Source organism: Nestor notabilis, unplaced genomic scaffold (assembly GCF_000696875.1).
Source record: "Nestor notabilis isolate BGI_N333 unplaced genomic scaffold, ASM69687v1 scaffold11872, whole genome shotgun sequence".
Lineage (NCBI taxonomy): Eukaryota > Metazoa > Chordata > Aves > Psittaciformes > Psittacidae > Nestor > Nestor notabilis.
Window position 1 is genome coordinate 1 of NW_009917001.1, and position 14,825 is coordinate 14,825.

At 38.7% G+C, this 14,825-nt stretch overlaps 1 protein-coding gene across 1 annotated transcript; it reads left to right on the forward strand.

Moving 5' to 3' along the window:
- Nucleotides 1-179: 179 nt before the first annotated feature.
- HAUS6 (HAUS augmin-like complex, subunit 6) lies at nucleotides 180-13,150 on the forward strand (the record flags this gene model as incomplete). Its single annotated transcript, XM_010024869.1, has 14 exons — nucleotides 180-271; nucleotides 1,014-1,077; nucleotides 2,086-2,218; nucleotides 2,926-3,073; nucleotides 4,106-4,171; nucleotides 4,295-4,346; nucleotides 4,548-4,730; nucleotides 5,439-5,623; nucleotides 6,794-6,920; nucleotides 7,511-7,601; nucleotides 9,974-10,051; nucleotides 11,512-11,597; nucleotides 12,240-12,404; nucleotides 13,015-13,150. Coding segments are annotated over exons 1-14 (1,606 nt in total), but the record flags the coding sequence as incomplete, so codon positions are not given.
- Nucleotides 13,151-14,825: the final 1,675 nt, after the last annotated feature.

Below are 14,825 nucleotides of genomic sequence, written 5' to 3' on the forward strand. Positions count from 1 at the left end.
AAGGAAGCGGGGGGGAAGGGGCGGGCATCGCCTTGCAGCAGAGGTGCCCTTTGTAGTACGTAACCTGTAACACTTTAATGCAAAGTAGTACTTGTAATCTTCAGCGGTCAGTAAAAATGCTGTGTTAATTCGGTATGGTAGCTGCTTCTGATGAGGCTCTTTATTTGTGTATTAGGAAGATGTTCAATGTACCAAATAGCTCTGCATTTCACGTTATTGCCACCTTCTTGTTTGAAAAGCTGGATCCGGCTCGCGCAGCACTAACTTTCAGGTAAATGTTTGGCTTATGAGGCTACTGCTGTGCTGTATGAGGTTACTGTGTACTGCTGGGAGGGGGGTGACTCTAGGAGAAGGTCGTGGAAGAAGAACATGCAGTCATAATTTTTTCCCTTTTGATCACAACTCTGCAATGTATCAGAAACCTTGCCTTAACTAAAGTTGTTTCTGATAGTGTCTGTAACTCGGTGAGTTATAGATACCACCTGTTGGTAAGAACTTTCATAGCCGCAAAGTAATCTACCTTTCCCATTCGTTTCCCTGACCAAGGAGCGAGTAACACTTCCAAGTTGTGGATTGCTGCCAAGATCTTTAATGAGGCAAGAATCCCATCTTCCTTAATGCTTTTCCTTATATAGATGTGTCATTTTAGCTTGCATATCAAAAAAAGTGTCTGGAGAAAGACCAGCAATATGAAAATTGTCAGTGTTCTGACCCTTCCTTTCTCTTGAGTTAAAAAGAGCTGCGGGCAAATTTGTCTCTGAAATAGACTGTAATTATCTTATTATGTCAAGAAAACACTGTCATTTAACAAATAAATAAATATTTAAATAAAAGTATTTAGCTAGTCTTGTTGTAGGCTATGTCCCCTTGTTTTCTGACTCCTCCAGGAGGCATCAGTAAGAAATCTTTGTCTTAGACTTATTCTTAAAATGGTTAATTGGGCAACTTAATATTTGTACATGTTTTTAAATTGATTTCTTTTTTCTTTTTCCTCATTGTTTTCCGATGGAAAGAAACTGTCCCTTTGCAGGTCCGTGTTTTGTGAAGCAGTGTTTTCTATGGCTAAAAGACATTGAAGTGAGTATTATGAAGAGTGGAAACTGATGCTCTCCTGCTTTCTGTGACTTCATTCCTTTTTTTAAAGAATATGTGGTGCTTTTAAATAAGAGTTTTAAATAAGGTTGTTCTACAAAAGAAGTCAGTTTTATTTCAGAGTCTTATTTCACATAGTTTCATCCTAGACTTTTTTGAGGGAAAAGCAATGTGACATGGTGGAATTTAGATGACAGAGACTTAATCTGAGGTCTTAAAACTGCTGTGACTTGCTTCTGGATAATGGTATGAGAGTAAACAGAAGTCCAGAGGGTTCCTCAGCTCTGGGTGAGAATAATTTTCTTCACCTTGAGAGGTGCTTGCCTAAGTTGCCTCAGCGGGTGTTTATTGTGAGAGTGGTTTCAGATGCATGAAAAATTTTTTAACCCTAAGTCTTTATTTTGTGGGGAAAGGGGCTAAACTTTAAGTTGAGCTTTCTAATGGAAAAGACACAAGACAAAATTGATGGTTTCAGGTATCATTAGTTATTATGTTACCTTCTTGTGCTGCCTTTGTTTTAATGATAGTTCTAGAAATTGGGTCTTTGTATACTGGAATGGTTTTATTTTTGAGTAATAATGGAAAAGATGAAAGCTAGCAATGTAATGTCTTTGAGTAAGATAAAAGCAGAGCAAAGAACACTCATTGATGACTTCAGGAGAAAATACGAAAGAAAACGAGAGTATTTTTTTAAAAGTAGGGATTACCAGTTGCAGGTGAGAAGGGCAGAGATTTCTAACATTTACCCAACACTGACTTCAGTCTGTGTGTTGAAACTGTCTTTCATGTATAGAACTTGGGATGATGGGTGGAACGTTCAGAAAGTTTTAGTCTCTTCTGCTGATGAGAGTAGGTGTCAGCTATAGTGGCAAAGTAGTTAAGTTTGCATCAGCTTTGCTAACAAGTAGGCTGTGGTGTTTTGCTAAATGGCTGTTGTTTAGGCTTAATTTCTTAGATCCATTTTATGTTTGAAAACCAATTTAACTTTTCTAGAAGAAACACCAAGGCTGTCTTCAACAAGTTACAGCGTCTTCATTAATTTCTCCTGGTGGTCCTAAATTTATTAATATGTTCTATTCATTTGCAAGACACGTACTGGTTGAGGACATGAAAAAGAATTCTGTAGGTAAGCTGTAATGAAACAATGGAAATGCTTAATTTGTAATGTTTGACAGTGAATCCATCAAGTCTTCAGTATATGCCAAGAGTTTTAAAGTAGTTCTGAGTTGGCTGTTCAGTTCAAAATGTTTCATGGGATTCCATGTACTTGCTGTCAGCTACTGCTGATAGAACGGTGTTCAAGGCCAGGTTGGACAGAGCCTTGGGCATCATAGTTTAGTACAAGGTGTCCCTGCTTATGGCAGTGGGGGTTGGAACTAGATGATCTTAAGGTCCTTTCCAACCCGAACCGTTCTATGATTCTATAACAATGCAGATTGTTTTGCTTTCTGTCGCTTTATGGGTCTTGCTCCAGAGTTCACCTATGTAATGCTGTTCACCAATATCAACTCAAGCAATGGTCTAGTCCAGAAGTATTGGACTGTTATACTATACTCTTTCTCACAACCTGAGTAATTCTAAAGGATCAGAACTGTCTATTCTTGGGAATCTTTTGTTGGTTTATGACCTAAGAATAGGAAAAAGGAGTGACAGTGAGGGAATGAGAATGTATACAACAGAAAGAACTGGCAAAAAGGCAATAAATGGCATACTCTGTTTCAGTTTAGGTAAAATAAGCATTTTGATTTGTGATTTTCATTTCAAACTAGATAGATTAGCAAGTTGTCTGTTTGCTAAGAGTAAATGATGTAATCCATCCTAACTTTCTTTTAGGCACTGATATGCTTATTGCCAAAGCTGTAAAGTTGACACGTAGGAATATGTACATGGCAAAGGCAAGATGCAGAGTTGCATACAATAAACTTCTGCAAATTTTTATAAAGGAACACTTTGTTACTCAAGAGTATTGGAAAAAAGCATGGTAAGTGATATATTTAAAAAAGGAATGTTTTCATAAAGTTTGCCTTTTGTGTGTGTGTTTAAAAGTATTTGAGGAGGCTGCAGCTGCTTTACATCATGAGTTCTGTTGAGCTTCTCCCAATTTTCTTCCCCTTTACCTTCTCTAATTGACAGTTCTACTGTTTGTAGGGTCTTCTGTGAAGTGTAATAGTCTAAACAAACTGGTCATATAGTATAGGAGATGCTGTATTTTGGAAGATATGGTTACTTGGGCATTAAAAATGATCAGGTAAATATGCATGTATAGTGCTATGATTGCTTAACATCTGAAGGGTTGTATCTTGGAACATAACTGTCTCAGGATGAATCATTTGATCTTCACCTAATCACTGTGGGACACATTTTATTGATGTAATTCTTAATTATTTCACTGAAATTATGCTAGTCTTCATTTTTGTGTATGGAAAACATTCCCATTTAGAGGAACAAGAATAACTGGAACTTTCTGTGCAGGCACAGAGTTAGTGTCAGTGGAATTTACAGAATTTGGGTGGGATAGTTTACATGACTGGAGCACTGTGATGGATAGTTGCAAGCTGTTCATCAAATGGCAGGAAAGGAGAAAGAGTTGCACTGTAGGTAAAAGAGCAGTTTCAGTGCATGTAGCATAGCTCCATACCAGAAGACTGGTCTGTTTCATTGCAATAGAATAAATAACAGCTTAATTGCTTAATTTACAAATATCTTAGTGGCTTACCTGATTGTCTTTCTGCACAAAGTCACTGTGAGGAAGTCAGATGTGTTGTGTGGGGTTGTTGTGTTGTGTTTTTGGGATTTTTTTGTTTTTTTTTTTTTTTTGTGGTGTGGTGTTCTGTGTGGGGGATTTTTTTATTTTTTTTTTTTTGTTCTCCCCATGATTCCAAAACTGCCTCAGTATGCAGATTTAGAAAGAATGTACAGGATTAGATAGTGGTTGTAAGTAACTCTGAGAATAGCAGATTAGAAATTTAGAATTTTTTTTAAATATCTGTGGTAACTTAACTTTTTTCTCTAGGCTTGTAATCGAAGACAAAAAACAGATAGAGTCTGAATATGCAGTCCTTCAGACACAGTCTTGGAAGTAAGTGTTTTTCCTTGTGACTAAGTTGGCATATATATAATCGATTTCTTACTCAATTTTATGAAATATGTGCAATACTTCCATTGTAGTCCATGTGAATTTTTGTTTTGCATGTGCATATAGGATGAAACAAAATGTGGAAAACAAAAATGACAAAACTGAGAGAATTCAAAAGGTGAGTATTTTTTCTGCTGTGGCAGCTTAGTATATTTCTTACGTTTGTGTGGCATTTACTCTCAGATACTGTTAATTCCACTTGTTTGTCTGTGATTATGCTAGCCCCTTTATCTGCCTTTATGCTGTTCTGATACTCTGTCATTATAGGTATTATGCCAAACATTTTTACATAACATTTTTGCCCTTCTTGCCTATTAAGGTCCGCAGCATGTGGACGCTTGTAATGGAAATGCTCACATCTCTGAAAAAGGAAAAGGAAGTTGTGGATTCTGTACTTAATACACTTGAAGATGGCAGTGGTCAGTGCATTTTGGATGGAAGTAAAGTTGTTGTCAGTGTTCCACAGCTGTTGAGTCAGAGAGTTGAAAATGATGTGTACCAAGTAAGTACTTTTTGTCCTTTTTGCTAAACTGTATTTCTTTTTTTTTTTTTTTTTTTTTTGTTGTGAAAAGCAACCGGGGTGTAATCCAGTACCTTTTTAAAAAAAAAAATACTTCACACATGGTAAGAGGTCATTGCTCAAGGGTGGATAGAATGTCCAGTTATGTAAAAAGTTTAAAGTTTTTTATGACTCTGTTTTTTTGATAAAGTTTGTTATGACTGTGCTGCTGATTTGTATTAGTTGTTTCCACCATGAACATTAAGTTTAACTGCATTGATAACTCTGCCTCATTAGTACTTTTTTTTTGTTGTTGTTGTTTAGAAATTAAAACTAGGTTGTCTAGTTTAACTATTGTTTTAACTAATGGACTTTTGTTTCCAATGTGTAGTATATGGTGGTGGTTAGGCCTGCCGTATCTTTTGAGGCAGTGGTTAAACAATACCTCATTAATGAAGTTTTCTTAGTTCCTATTGCTTTATAGGGTGTTATTAAAGCAGATGATTCTAGAAAACAAACCTGAGGCTTAAATCTAGAGTATGATTTTTTTTTTTTTTTTTTTTATTTTTTGAAACATGAAACAATCGGGAACGGAATCAAAATTTCAGGTGTAACTTTGTGTCTCCTGTGACTACACAAGACATAATTTTCTGATACTGATGCTGTTGACTAATTGTTTATCTTTTTTTTTTTTTCTTGCTATACTTCAAGCGTTGTACAGGGAATGTATATGAAGATAAAAATCTCAATTTTGTAACAGTCATCCAGTTATTAAATGAAGCTCTCAGGATGTTGAGAGATGAACACTGTCAGTCTGAATTGGAAAAATACCTTTGTGTCTTTGAAAATAGGCTTATGTGTCACAAGAAGTCACTGCAGAGTTTGAAAGCGATGAGGTAATTGTCTGGAAACTCTATCTGGTTCCTTGTTCTTTAGTCTGTAGATCATGTCTTCCTACCTTGGAGTCTTTCCTAAAATAATACAGTTCGTAATGAAAAACATAGTGGTTCAATCTTTTTCCTTTGTTTCTGGGAAATTCACATTTGTCTTGATTAACTTCTGAGATTCTTCCCTAGGTTGTTTCAGCTTTTTGCCCTTGCTTCGCTAATATTTTCAGCATTGTTCCTGGTGGCCTCTTTTGCTAGCATTGTGATTTAAACCCAGCCGCTAACTAAGTACCATGCACCTGAGTTGGATGGGGAGGAGAATTGGAACAATGAAAACCTGCAGGTTGAAATAAGAACAGTTTAATAATTGAAATAAAGTAAAACATAGTGATAATAGAAATAATATAAGCAATAACAATAATAATGATAATAATAGGGAACAACAAAAATGAAATAAAATGAAAATTCAGAAAACTCAGTTCATGCACAACAATTGCTTACCACTTGCCAACTGGTACCCAGCCTGACCAGAGCAGTGATCTGCCCTTCTGGGTAACTCCCCCCCAGTTTGTATACTGGTCATGATATGCTGTGGTATGGAATATGCCTTTGGCTAGTTTGGGTCAGGTGTCCTGTCTCTGCTTCCTCCTGGCTTCTTGTGCTCCTCCTCACTGGCAGAGCATGAGAGACTGAGAAGTCCTTTATCAGGGTAAGCGCTACTGAGCAACAACTAAAACATTGGTGTGTTATCAGCATTGTTCTCAGACTGAAGCCAAAACACAGCACTGAACCAGCTACTAGGGAGAAAATTAACTATCCCAGCTGAAACCAGGACCGATAAGTGATCTGATTTTTACTTTGTTTATGTTAATCAGTTCTGCGATTTTAAAACTTTATATGAAACTGGCTTAGGGAAAGCTCAGGTGTGTATCTCTTAGTGTGTATTTATTTGAATATAATTCTTTCAATTCAAATATAAGAAACATGAAGACTACCTAGCAGCTGCTTTTTAGGTTCTGAATTTCAGTTCTTAGTACATGCACAAATACATGAATAAGTTGATGCATATCAAAGATTTTGCAGGATAAGGAGGACATGTAATTCTATCCATCTTTATGCAGAACTGTTATCTCCACCAACGGATGTCTTATGTTCATTTTCCATGCTCACATGTTACAGGCTAGAAGTAGAGCAACAGCTTCGTGTGTCAAGTGAATCTATTTCTAGAGAACAGGAAAACTGGGAAGTGAAGTGGAAAAGCTTTCTTGGCCAGTGTCCTTTTTATTTCAGCTTAAATCAGGATCAAGTAAGTAGTCTTCATTAGAATCTGATAAATTGAAGAGAAAGGGTGAAGGTGAGAGGATGTACGTCTAAGCTGGTGTGTTTATTGTAATACTTAACCTTTATATACAAGGTTACAGAATCAGATAGCACAATATAGCAGAAATTGCTTTATGAAGTAGTCTTTCTTAAAGAAGGTACATTTAACTTGATGACAGCTGGTGTCTTCATTTGAAATGGGGGATAGAACCATCTTGTTGAAGCAGAAGATCAGCGTAAGAGCAAGCTGATTTGATTTTGGTTTTGTCCATCTCTATCCCCCCTGTAGAAACTAAGCTTTCATGTGCTGTCAATCTGAACAACTGCTGAGTTCCATTTTTCCCTTTTATAGTGATGGGCTTGATGTCAGAATGGAAATCATTTTTCAGTCATTTGCACTGATACAGGCAGGGATCTGAGGTTGTACCAGTGCCTAGCTACCCAGCAGAAAGGAAAAGCTTCATGTTGAGTCTGACAACTAGCTTGCAGAAAAGCTGTTGTAAATAGTTGTCTGTAAATTGCTGTTGATGTGCAGATTTTCTCAGACTCCTTGTGTAATTTTTTTTCTTTTGAAAGGATTCTGATGCGTTAACAGCTTTTCAACACCATTCTTCCAGAGTTGCAGAAGAAGATAAAGTCTTTTGTCAGCATCTACTATCAGTTTCAGGTCAGTGAACAGAAGTGGTTGGTTTTTTTTTTTTTTTGGTGTTTCTTTGTTTTTTTTAAGTTTTGGTTTCTTTTTTTTTTTTTGTCTCCACTCTGCCACAATTTTTAAAAGTTACTTGGTGTTGAAAAAACTCCCCTGTTGGGTTTGCAAGTATCATTGATAGTCTTTGATAATCTGGTCCTGAATGACTTTTTGCCAGAGTTGCCTTAGATTTTTCAACCTTGTATCTCAAAGATCACAGAAGCACAGAATGGTTGAACTTGGAAGGTACCACCAGGGATATCTAGTCCAACCTTCCTGCTAGAGAGCACCTAGAGCACGTGGCTCGGATTTATGTCCAGATGGGCCTTGAATATCTCTAGGGACGGAGACTCCACAAGCTCTTTGGGCAACCTGTTCCAGTGCTCAGTCACCCTCACAGTAAAGAATTTCTTCCTCACGTTTGGGTGAAACTTTATATGGTTTAGTTGATGCCTGTGGCCTCTCATCCTGTCGCACAGCACCACCGAGAAGAGCCTCATCCTATTTTGACACTCTCCCTTCAGATACTTACACACATGGGTTAGATCCCCCCAGAGCCTTCTCTTCTCCAGCCTGAACAGGCCCAGCCTTTTCAGTGTTTACTTATCTAAGAGATTTTCCAGACCCTTAATCATTCTAGTTCATTCTAGTAGCCCTTCACTGGACTTCCTCCAGGCACTCCATGTCTCTCTTGTAGTAGGTAGCCCAGAACTGGACACAGTACTTCAGGTGAGGCCCCACCAGGGCTGAGCAGAGGGGGAGGACTACCTCCCTTGACCTGTTTCAGATTCTCTGAAGCTTTTGGTATGGCAAAACAACAACACTGGATCTGTTTGGTGTTTTGTTGTTCTTGCACTAAGGATATTGAGACAGATTTCCATGTGTAATGATTTGTTTATAGATTCTAGAGAAAACATCTGACAGTAATAGTTGATTCAGGTTAGAGGAGTAATAAGAAAGAGAGAAAGAAGATTAAAAGTTTTCCTGTTAGTGGCTAGGAAAGAAATTAAAGGTGGTCCTCCCAGGTAAGTGTTTCCCTGGTGTGTTCTGAAATGGTTTATTCCACAGTAACTGTGCTATTTGATCAGGACCTTACTTGATTTCTGTGTTGGTTGCTTTTGGTTGTTAGGTAAACAGTGCTTAGAGCTTGCTTTGATCAGACATGGATGTTGCCCATGCTAATTGGCTGATGACTGTATTTTACTGGGTAGTGCTCATGAACCAAGTGTTGACTGTTACTAGTATAGAGTTACAGATAACTAGGAGCTGAAAAGCAAGGGTGGGAAAGGAGGAAGATAGCTTGAATACTGTGTCATTTGCAGTCCCTTTTAGGAAAAATGACATAGTAGATACATGTTGGAATTTCAAGATGCAAAGCAGTAGGGAGATGGTGAAAGCACTGTTCCAGTAGCCTAGGGCTATGTAGGTATAAGGCTAGAAGCTGCAAAGGGAAAGGCTACAGAACTGCAAATGGAAGGTAATTTGCCTTAAATCTCAAAGATGAAAGCACTGTACAGTAACGCTGTGAGCTTCTGGGAATATTGGAAAGCTTGAGACAAGTTGGTGCCTGTAGCATTCTCTTCACTCTGTGGTTAAGTCACCCTCACAGTTGTGATCTTGTGCTTAATCTGAGAATCTAGCCACTAGGAAAACTAACTTTCTTCTGGTTAATGTGGTAAGCTTAAAAAAAAAAAAAATTAACATTGCAAACTCCAAGTAAGCTTGGATTTCTGACGTGGTGTTGAGGTGAATACAGAAAGTGCCATTTATGTTTACAGAAGCTGCAATTTAGGGTTAGTAGAGAACCTTGAGGTTAGAAGTTGGCTGCTTATCCAAATGATGTGCCAAAACAGGTATTTATTGTTTGAGAGAGTCCTGAGCCAAGGTGTACATGTACCTCTGGTAGTGTGCCTTGCTTTGCCTGGGTACTTGGGCTGATGCAGAATTGATCAGAGGGATGAGTATGTCCACGCAGATATTTATTGATAAATGCAGATGAAGATGGTGGAGAAAACATGGGTGGAATTTGCTTTTGTGGCATTGATGTGCCACACAGCTGATCCATATGTGGAGAGGAGGGGATAACATGTGGCTGCGATTGTAGTCTGGAGGAAGGTGGAATGCATGTTCAGGAACAACACAAGTAAGTACTGGCTGCTAGCGGTATCTGTGGCTGCAGGTGGTACCTGAGCAAAAGAATTGATTACTTTGTTCTGTTTAATTATCAATAATGTTCATAAAGCCTGCCCTGTGGCTAGTCTACAAAAGTGGTCTGAGTCACTTGTGTTGCCTGGGAAGCCTGAGTGGAAAAAAGTGGAAGCAATAATAAAACTCTTGACTTGCTTTTCTAGATGTTTTTGACCCTGTTACTGAAGAAAGTTGTGAGAAAGATGATGGGGCATTGGAAACTATGATGGATAAGTCAACACCACTATGGTATGATGTTAATGAGATAACTAATAAAAAAAGCAGTGGGGGGAAAAAAATAGAAATTTACTTCTTGGAGTTGAATATATTGCATCTCTTGATCCTTAGTCGAATATTGCAATAGCCCACTCCTTACACCCACCTGATTTAGCAACATAATCCAAAAGTAACTGCCACTTGCTTGCTGCAGCTGGCGACTGATTGATCAACTGGTTGCTGCCGAATAGCATGTGCAGCGGCGAAGTTGCGAGATTTCTATCTTTTTTAACTACATTCTTTCAAGCTTTAAGAGACAGGTGGAGAAAACAGATTTTGGTTTCTGAGGCTGGATTGAAATAGGCAATATGTTCAGTATAGCCTGAGAATAAAAGAAGAGACCTTCACAGAGGAGCCCTTCCTTTGTGTTTAAAAAAAAAAAAAAAAAAAAACCACAACAAAAACCAAACCACCAAAACAAAAAATCCCCAACCAACAAAACCAAACCAAACAAAAAAAAACCCACCCAAAAAAAACAAAACAAAAACAACCAAAAAAACCAAACCCCAAACAACTAAGTCTTCGAAAATCACTTTGTACTGTAGCTTCTCTTACTGCAGTTCCAGGAAAGGATAGAACACACAACAATGGTATTCTAGAAAGGTTTGGCCTGTTGGCATTTAACTTAGCCCAGGAAAGCTTCACAACCTTCTGAATAACACCGTATGTTGTTCTTGAAAGTTGCCTAGTAGGGGACAAAGGGAGTTGGCAAAGGAAGGTTGTACTGTACTGAGACATCAGTACGTGTAGCTGGATATAAATCTCAAAGGTTGTCCAAGTAGTTAAAAACCAAAGCCTGGATCCACTTCATACAGCATAGATATTTTTTTTGTTGGCTTGTGATTCTAAATACAGATAACAGCAAATACTAATGTTTAAAGGTGCTTTCTTCCTAACAAGTGGGGACTTTATCTTACATTTTAGACATCTGTGCAACTAGCACTATACTCATTGGAAGTTACAAGACCAAAGTTTTTGATATCCAGGTGATTGTTAAATATCAGTAAGTGTATGTAAGAACATACCTGTGGGTGCCACAGGGGATTCAGAGGAAGAGTATCTAGGGAAAACAGGGAAAAGAACATTAAGTCTGCAGAAGAGTTTGCAGTTACATTTTTCAGTTATATTACAGAACGTAGAGGACTTGGTTATGAAATGTATTACAAAACCTGTTTCTGTTTTTTAATCAAGGGAAAAGTTTCATAACTTAATAATTCTGGGAGGCTGATACACAGCTAGGGCTATATCTGCTCTAATTGTCACATGGTCTCCCTATAGTAAAATTGCCTTCTGATGACCGGGACGAATTGAGGGAAATCGTAACGGACAGATACGGGGCACATAAAATGTAATGGCCTTCTACTAAGACTTGCATGCCACTTGCTTTATTTGTTTCTAAAATACATTTATAACTTTTTTTTTTTAACCCCTCCCCTCCCACCCCCAAGGATGACTTCAGTGCCTTTGGAGATGTCAAAACCACCAGAAAACAGAGACTTGTTAACTGAAAAGGTAATTCTTCAGTAACTTCCTGCCTGTCAGAGAAGTTAAACGTAAGATAATTGTTTTTTGCATTGACTGAAACCTAGAGTTATATTTGAGGGAGAGGGCTGTAATTTTTTTCTTTTTGGGTTGGGTTTTTTTCTTGTTTTTTGTGAAGTAGTGGTTTTACACATCTTGAGTCAGTAAAAGCTGTTGGGGACTTCACTGAGTGTTAGGAGAGGACAGTAGGAAGTTGACTTCAAATACAGCAGTTGGTGTGTCACTGATTCTCTGCTTGTTTTGCTTGTATTTTTGGTGTGAGCAGAGGTCAGAATTTGATGTTTAAGTTGTGTGTGAACTTAAGGGTTATAAGGTGCCTAAAAGCAACTTGGTTGTATAGTGTCCGTTGCACAATTGTTCACTGTAGTATGTTCAAGGTAGTTGCAGGCGAGTCATCTGTGTTCTATGCAGCGTTCTATCCTAGCCACTATTTTGCATCCTACTTTAAGTATGATTCTAAAAATATTTGTTTAGTTAGAATTTAAGACTGAAATACTTTATTGACTAAACACTGAGGCCATTGCTGTTAAGAGTTTGCACAGTAGTTTCTTTTTCATTCTAGTATTCTGACACTTGAGTTTAAAATTTGATAGTTCCTGTGTATTTCTGTAGGACTTGTATATTGAAACTTACAAGGTAGAAGAAAAGCCTGTGTCTCAAGACATACTAAGAAATGGAAAGGATGAGTCTGACATTTCAGAAATGGGGGAGAATGCAGGTTATCCTGTCAAAAAAGAAGATCTCCTTGAGAAAGCCAGAGATGAACTGGCAGAAGAGGTTAGGAAAAGTCATTTGGAGGGGGGTGTGGTGGGGGAGGTGTGTTTGCATGTGTGTGTTTTTTTTTTTTTGTTTTGTGGGGGTTTTTTGTTTGTTTTGGTTTGGTTTTTTTTTTGTTTGTTTTTCTCTGTTATTAAATAAAAGGTCATTAGGAAAACCAGTTACTAGTTATAACATGCGTCTTGTAATCTGCATATGTCAAAAGTTACTTTTTTCTGCTAGATACTAATCAGCATCACTAACTTTTAGGGGTGACTACCCAACTAAGTACACCCTGAAAGCATGGAACTTGTGCAGTTATCATACTTTTAAGTCATTGTGACATGAACAGAACTTTCAGTGGAATCAGGGTATGATTTAAGTAACTTCTTATACTTTAACCTAATGGTGTGGGTACTTAGAATTGACTTCTGATTTCAGTCCTCTATCTTAATTTTGTTTGTACACTATGTTCACTGTGAGTCTAAGTAGTAGAGGACAGAAGAAGAGTCAGGAGATTCCAGACTCTTCTAATCATTTAGACAATGGATTTATTTTGAGCTGTAACTGACAGAAATAAAGAGGTGATAATTTTGCTTTCTCAGGACTTCCCTTTTCTAACACCCTACAGGTTGCAGAAGCAGTGGTATCTGAGTTGACTCCGAGTGGTGAAAGAAAAGGAATGGCATTAGAAGATCTCATTAGCTTGTTGTGTTTTGACCCATTTGTAGCAAGAAAACAAATTCCCCGAACTCCAGAAAATCTGTGTAAGTTCAAAACTGACTTTATAATACCCACTGTTGAGAAGTGTGATTAGTTCATTGACTTTGTACATGTCACAGAAGATAACTATTTCAGTGAAGCTGCAAAATATACTAGTGGCTTACCCTGTAACACAACATAGTAGGCCTAATGAAATGATGGCATTAAGGTACACTGTGCTCTGGTGTCTGCTAGAGCTTTATACACCTGTGGGTCATCTGATCCACACAGTCCAGTAAATCCGATTGTCCCTCTCCTCCGCCTAGCCCCCCTAAAAGTTGGGGTACAAAGGGGTTAGCATTTCTGTTCATAGGAGTTGGAGTAAAATCAGCTCTTCCACTCCATCTGGGAAACTGCTCACCAGAGACGGGAGCAGCAGCTTTCTTGGGAGGATCATCATTGACCATTGTTTTTCTTTTCAATTCATGTACCCATTCCTCCAGAACTGTGTAGGTTTTCCATCCCACTTTCTCACGTCTTCTCCATGATCCCGCGGGTAAAACCATAGCGTGCCCTGTGGTATGTACCTCCTATATCTTCCCTCTTGAGCAGTAGCGCGCTTATTGTTAATAGCTGATATGTAGGTCTGTACATGCGGGGAGCTAGCTAGATCATCTCTCAATTGCTTTAACTTCTGGGGCAGTAGCTTTTCCACAGCTGTGTCATGGCTTAAGCCCAGCTGGCAACTCAGAACCATGCAGCTGCTCACTCAGTCCCTCCCATCTTTTCCCCCTGCTCCCAGCAGGAAGGGGAGGAGAATTGAAAGAATGTAAATGCCACAGGTTAAGATAAGAACAGTCCAGTAAATAAGGTATAATACAAAACCACTACTATCACCATTACTAATAAGGGAAATAACAAGAGGAGAGAATATAAAACTAAAATGGGAAGGGGGGAAAAAACAACCATCACAATCGCTTACCACCTGACAATCCATTACTTAGCCTGACCTGAGCAGTCATCTGCCCTTCTGGGTAATTCCCCTCAGTTCATATACTGGGCATGATGTGCTGTTGTACAGAATACGTCTTTGGCCAATTTGGGTCAGGTGTCCTGTCTCTGCTTCCTCCTGACTACTTCTGCCCCACCTTGATCAGGGTAAGCGCTACTGAGCAACAACTAAAACATTGGTGTGTTACCAGCATTGTTCTCAGGCTGAAGCTGAAACACAGCACTGCAACAGCTATTAAGAAGGAGAAAAATAACTCTTACAGCTGTACCCAGGACAGTATCCACCCCTTCCTCCATCCATGGGACCTGATGAAATCCATCCGCGGGTCCTGAAGGAGCTGGTGAATGAAGTTGCTAAGCCACTGTCCATCATATTTGAAAAATTACGGCAGTCAGGTGAAGTTCCTGATGACTGAAAGAAGAGAAATGTAAACCCATTTTCAAGAAGGGGAAGCCATTTGCAAGAAGGGGAAGGTGGAAGACCTGGGGAACTATAGCCCAGTCAGTCTCACCTCTGTGCCTGGCAAGATCTTGGAGCAGATTCTCCTGGAAAGCACACTGAGGCACATGGAAAACAATGAGGTTGTTGGTGTGAGCTGACATGGAAATCCTGCCTGACCAATTTGGTGACCTTCTATGATGAGGCTACGGAACTGATGGACAGGGGCAGAGTAGTTGACATCGTCTACCTGGACTTCTGCAAAGTGTTTGATGCTGTCCTGCATGACA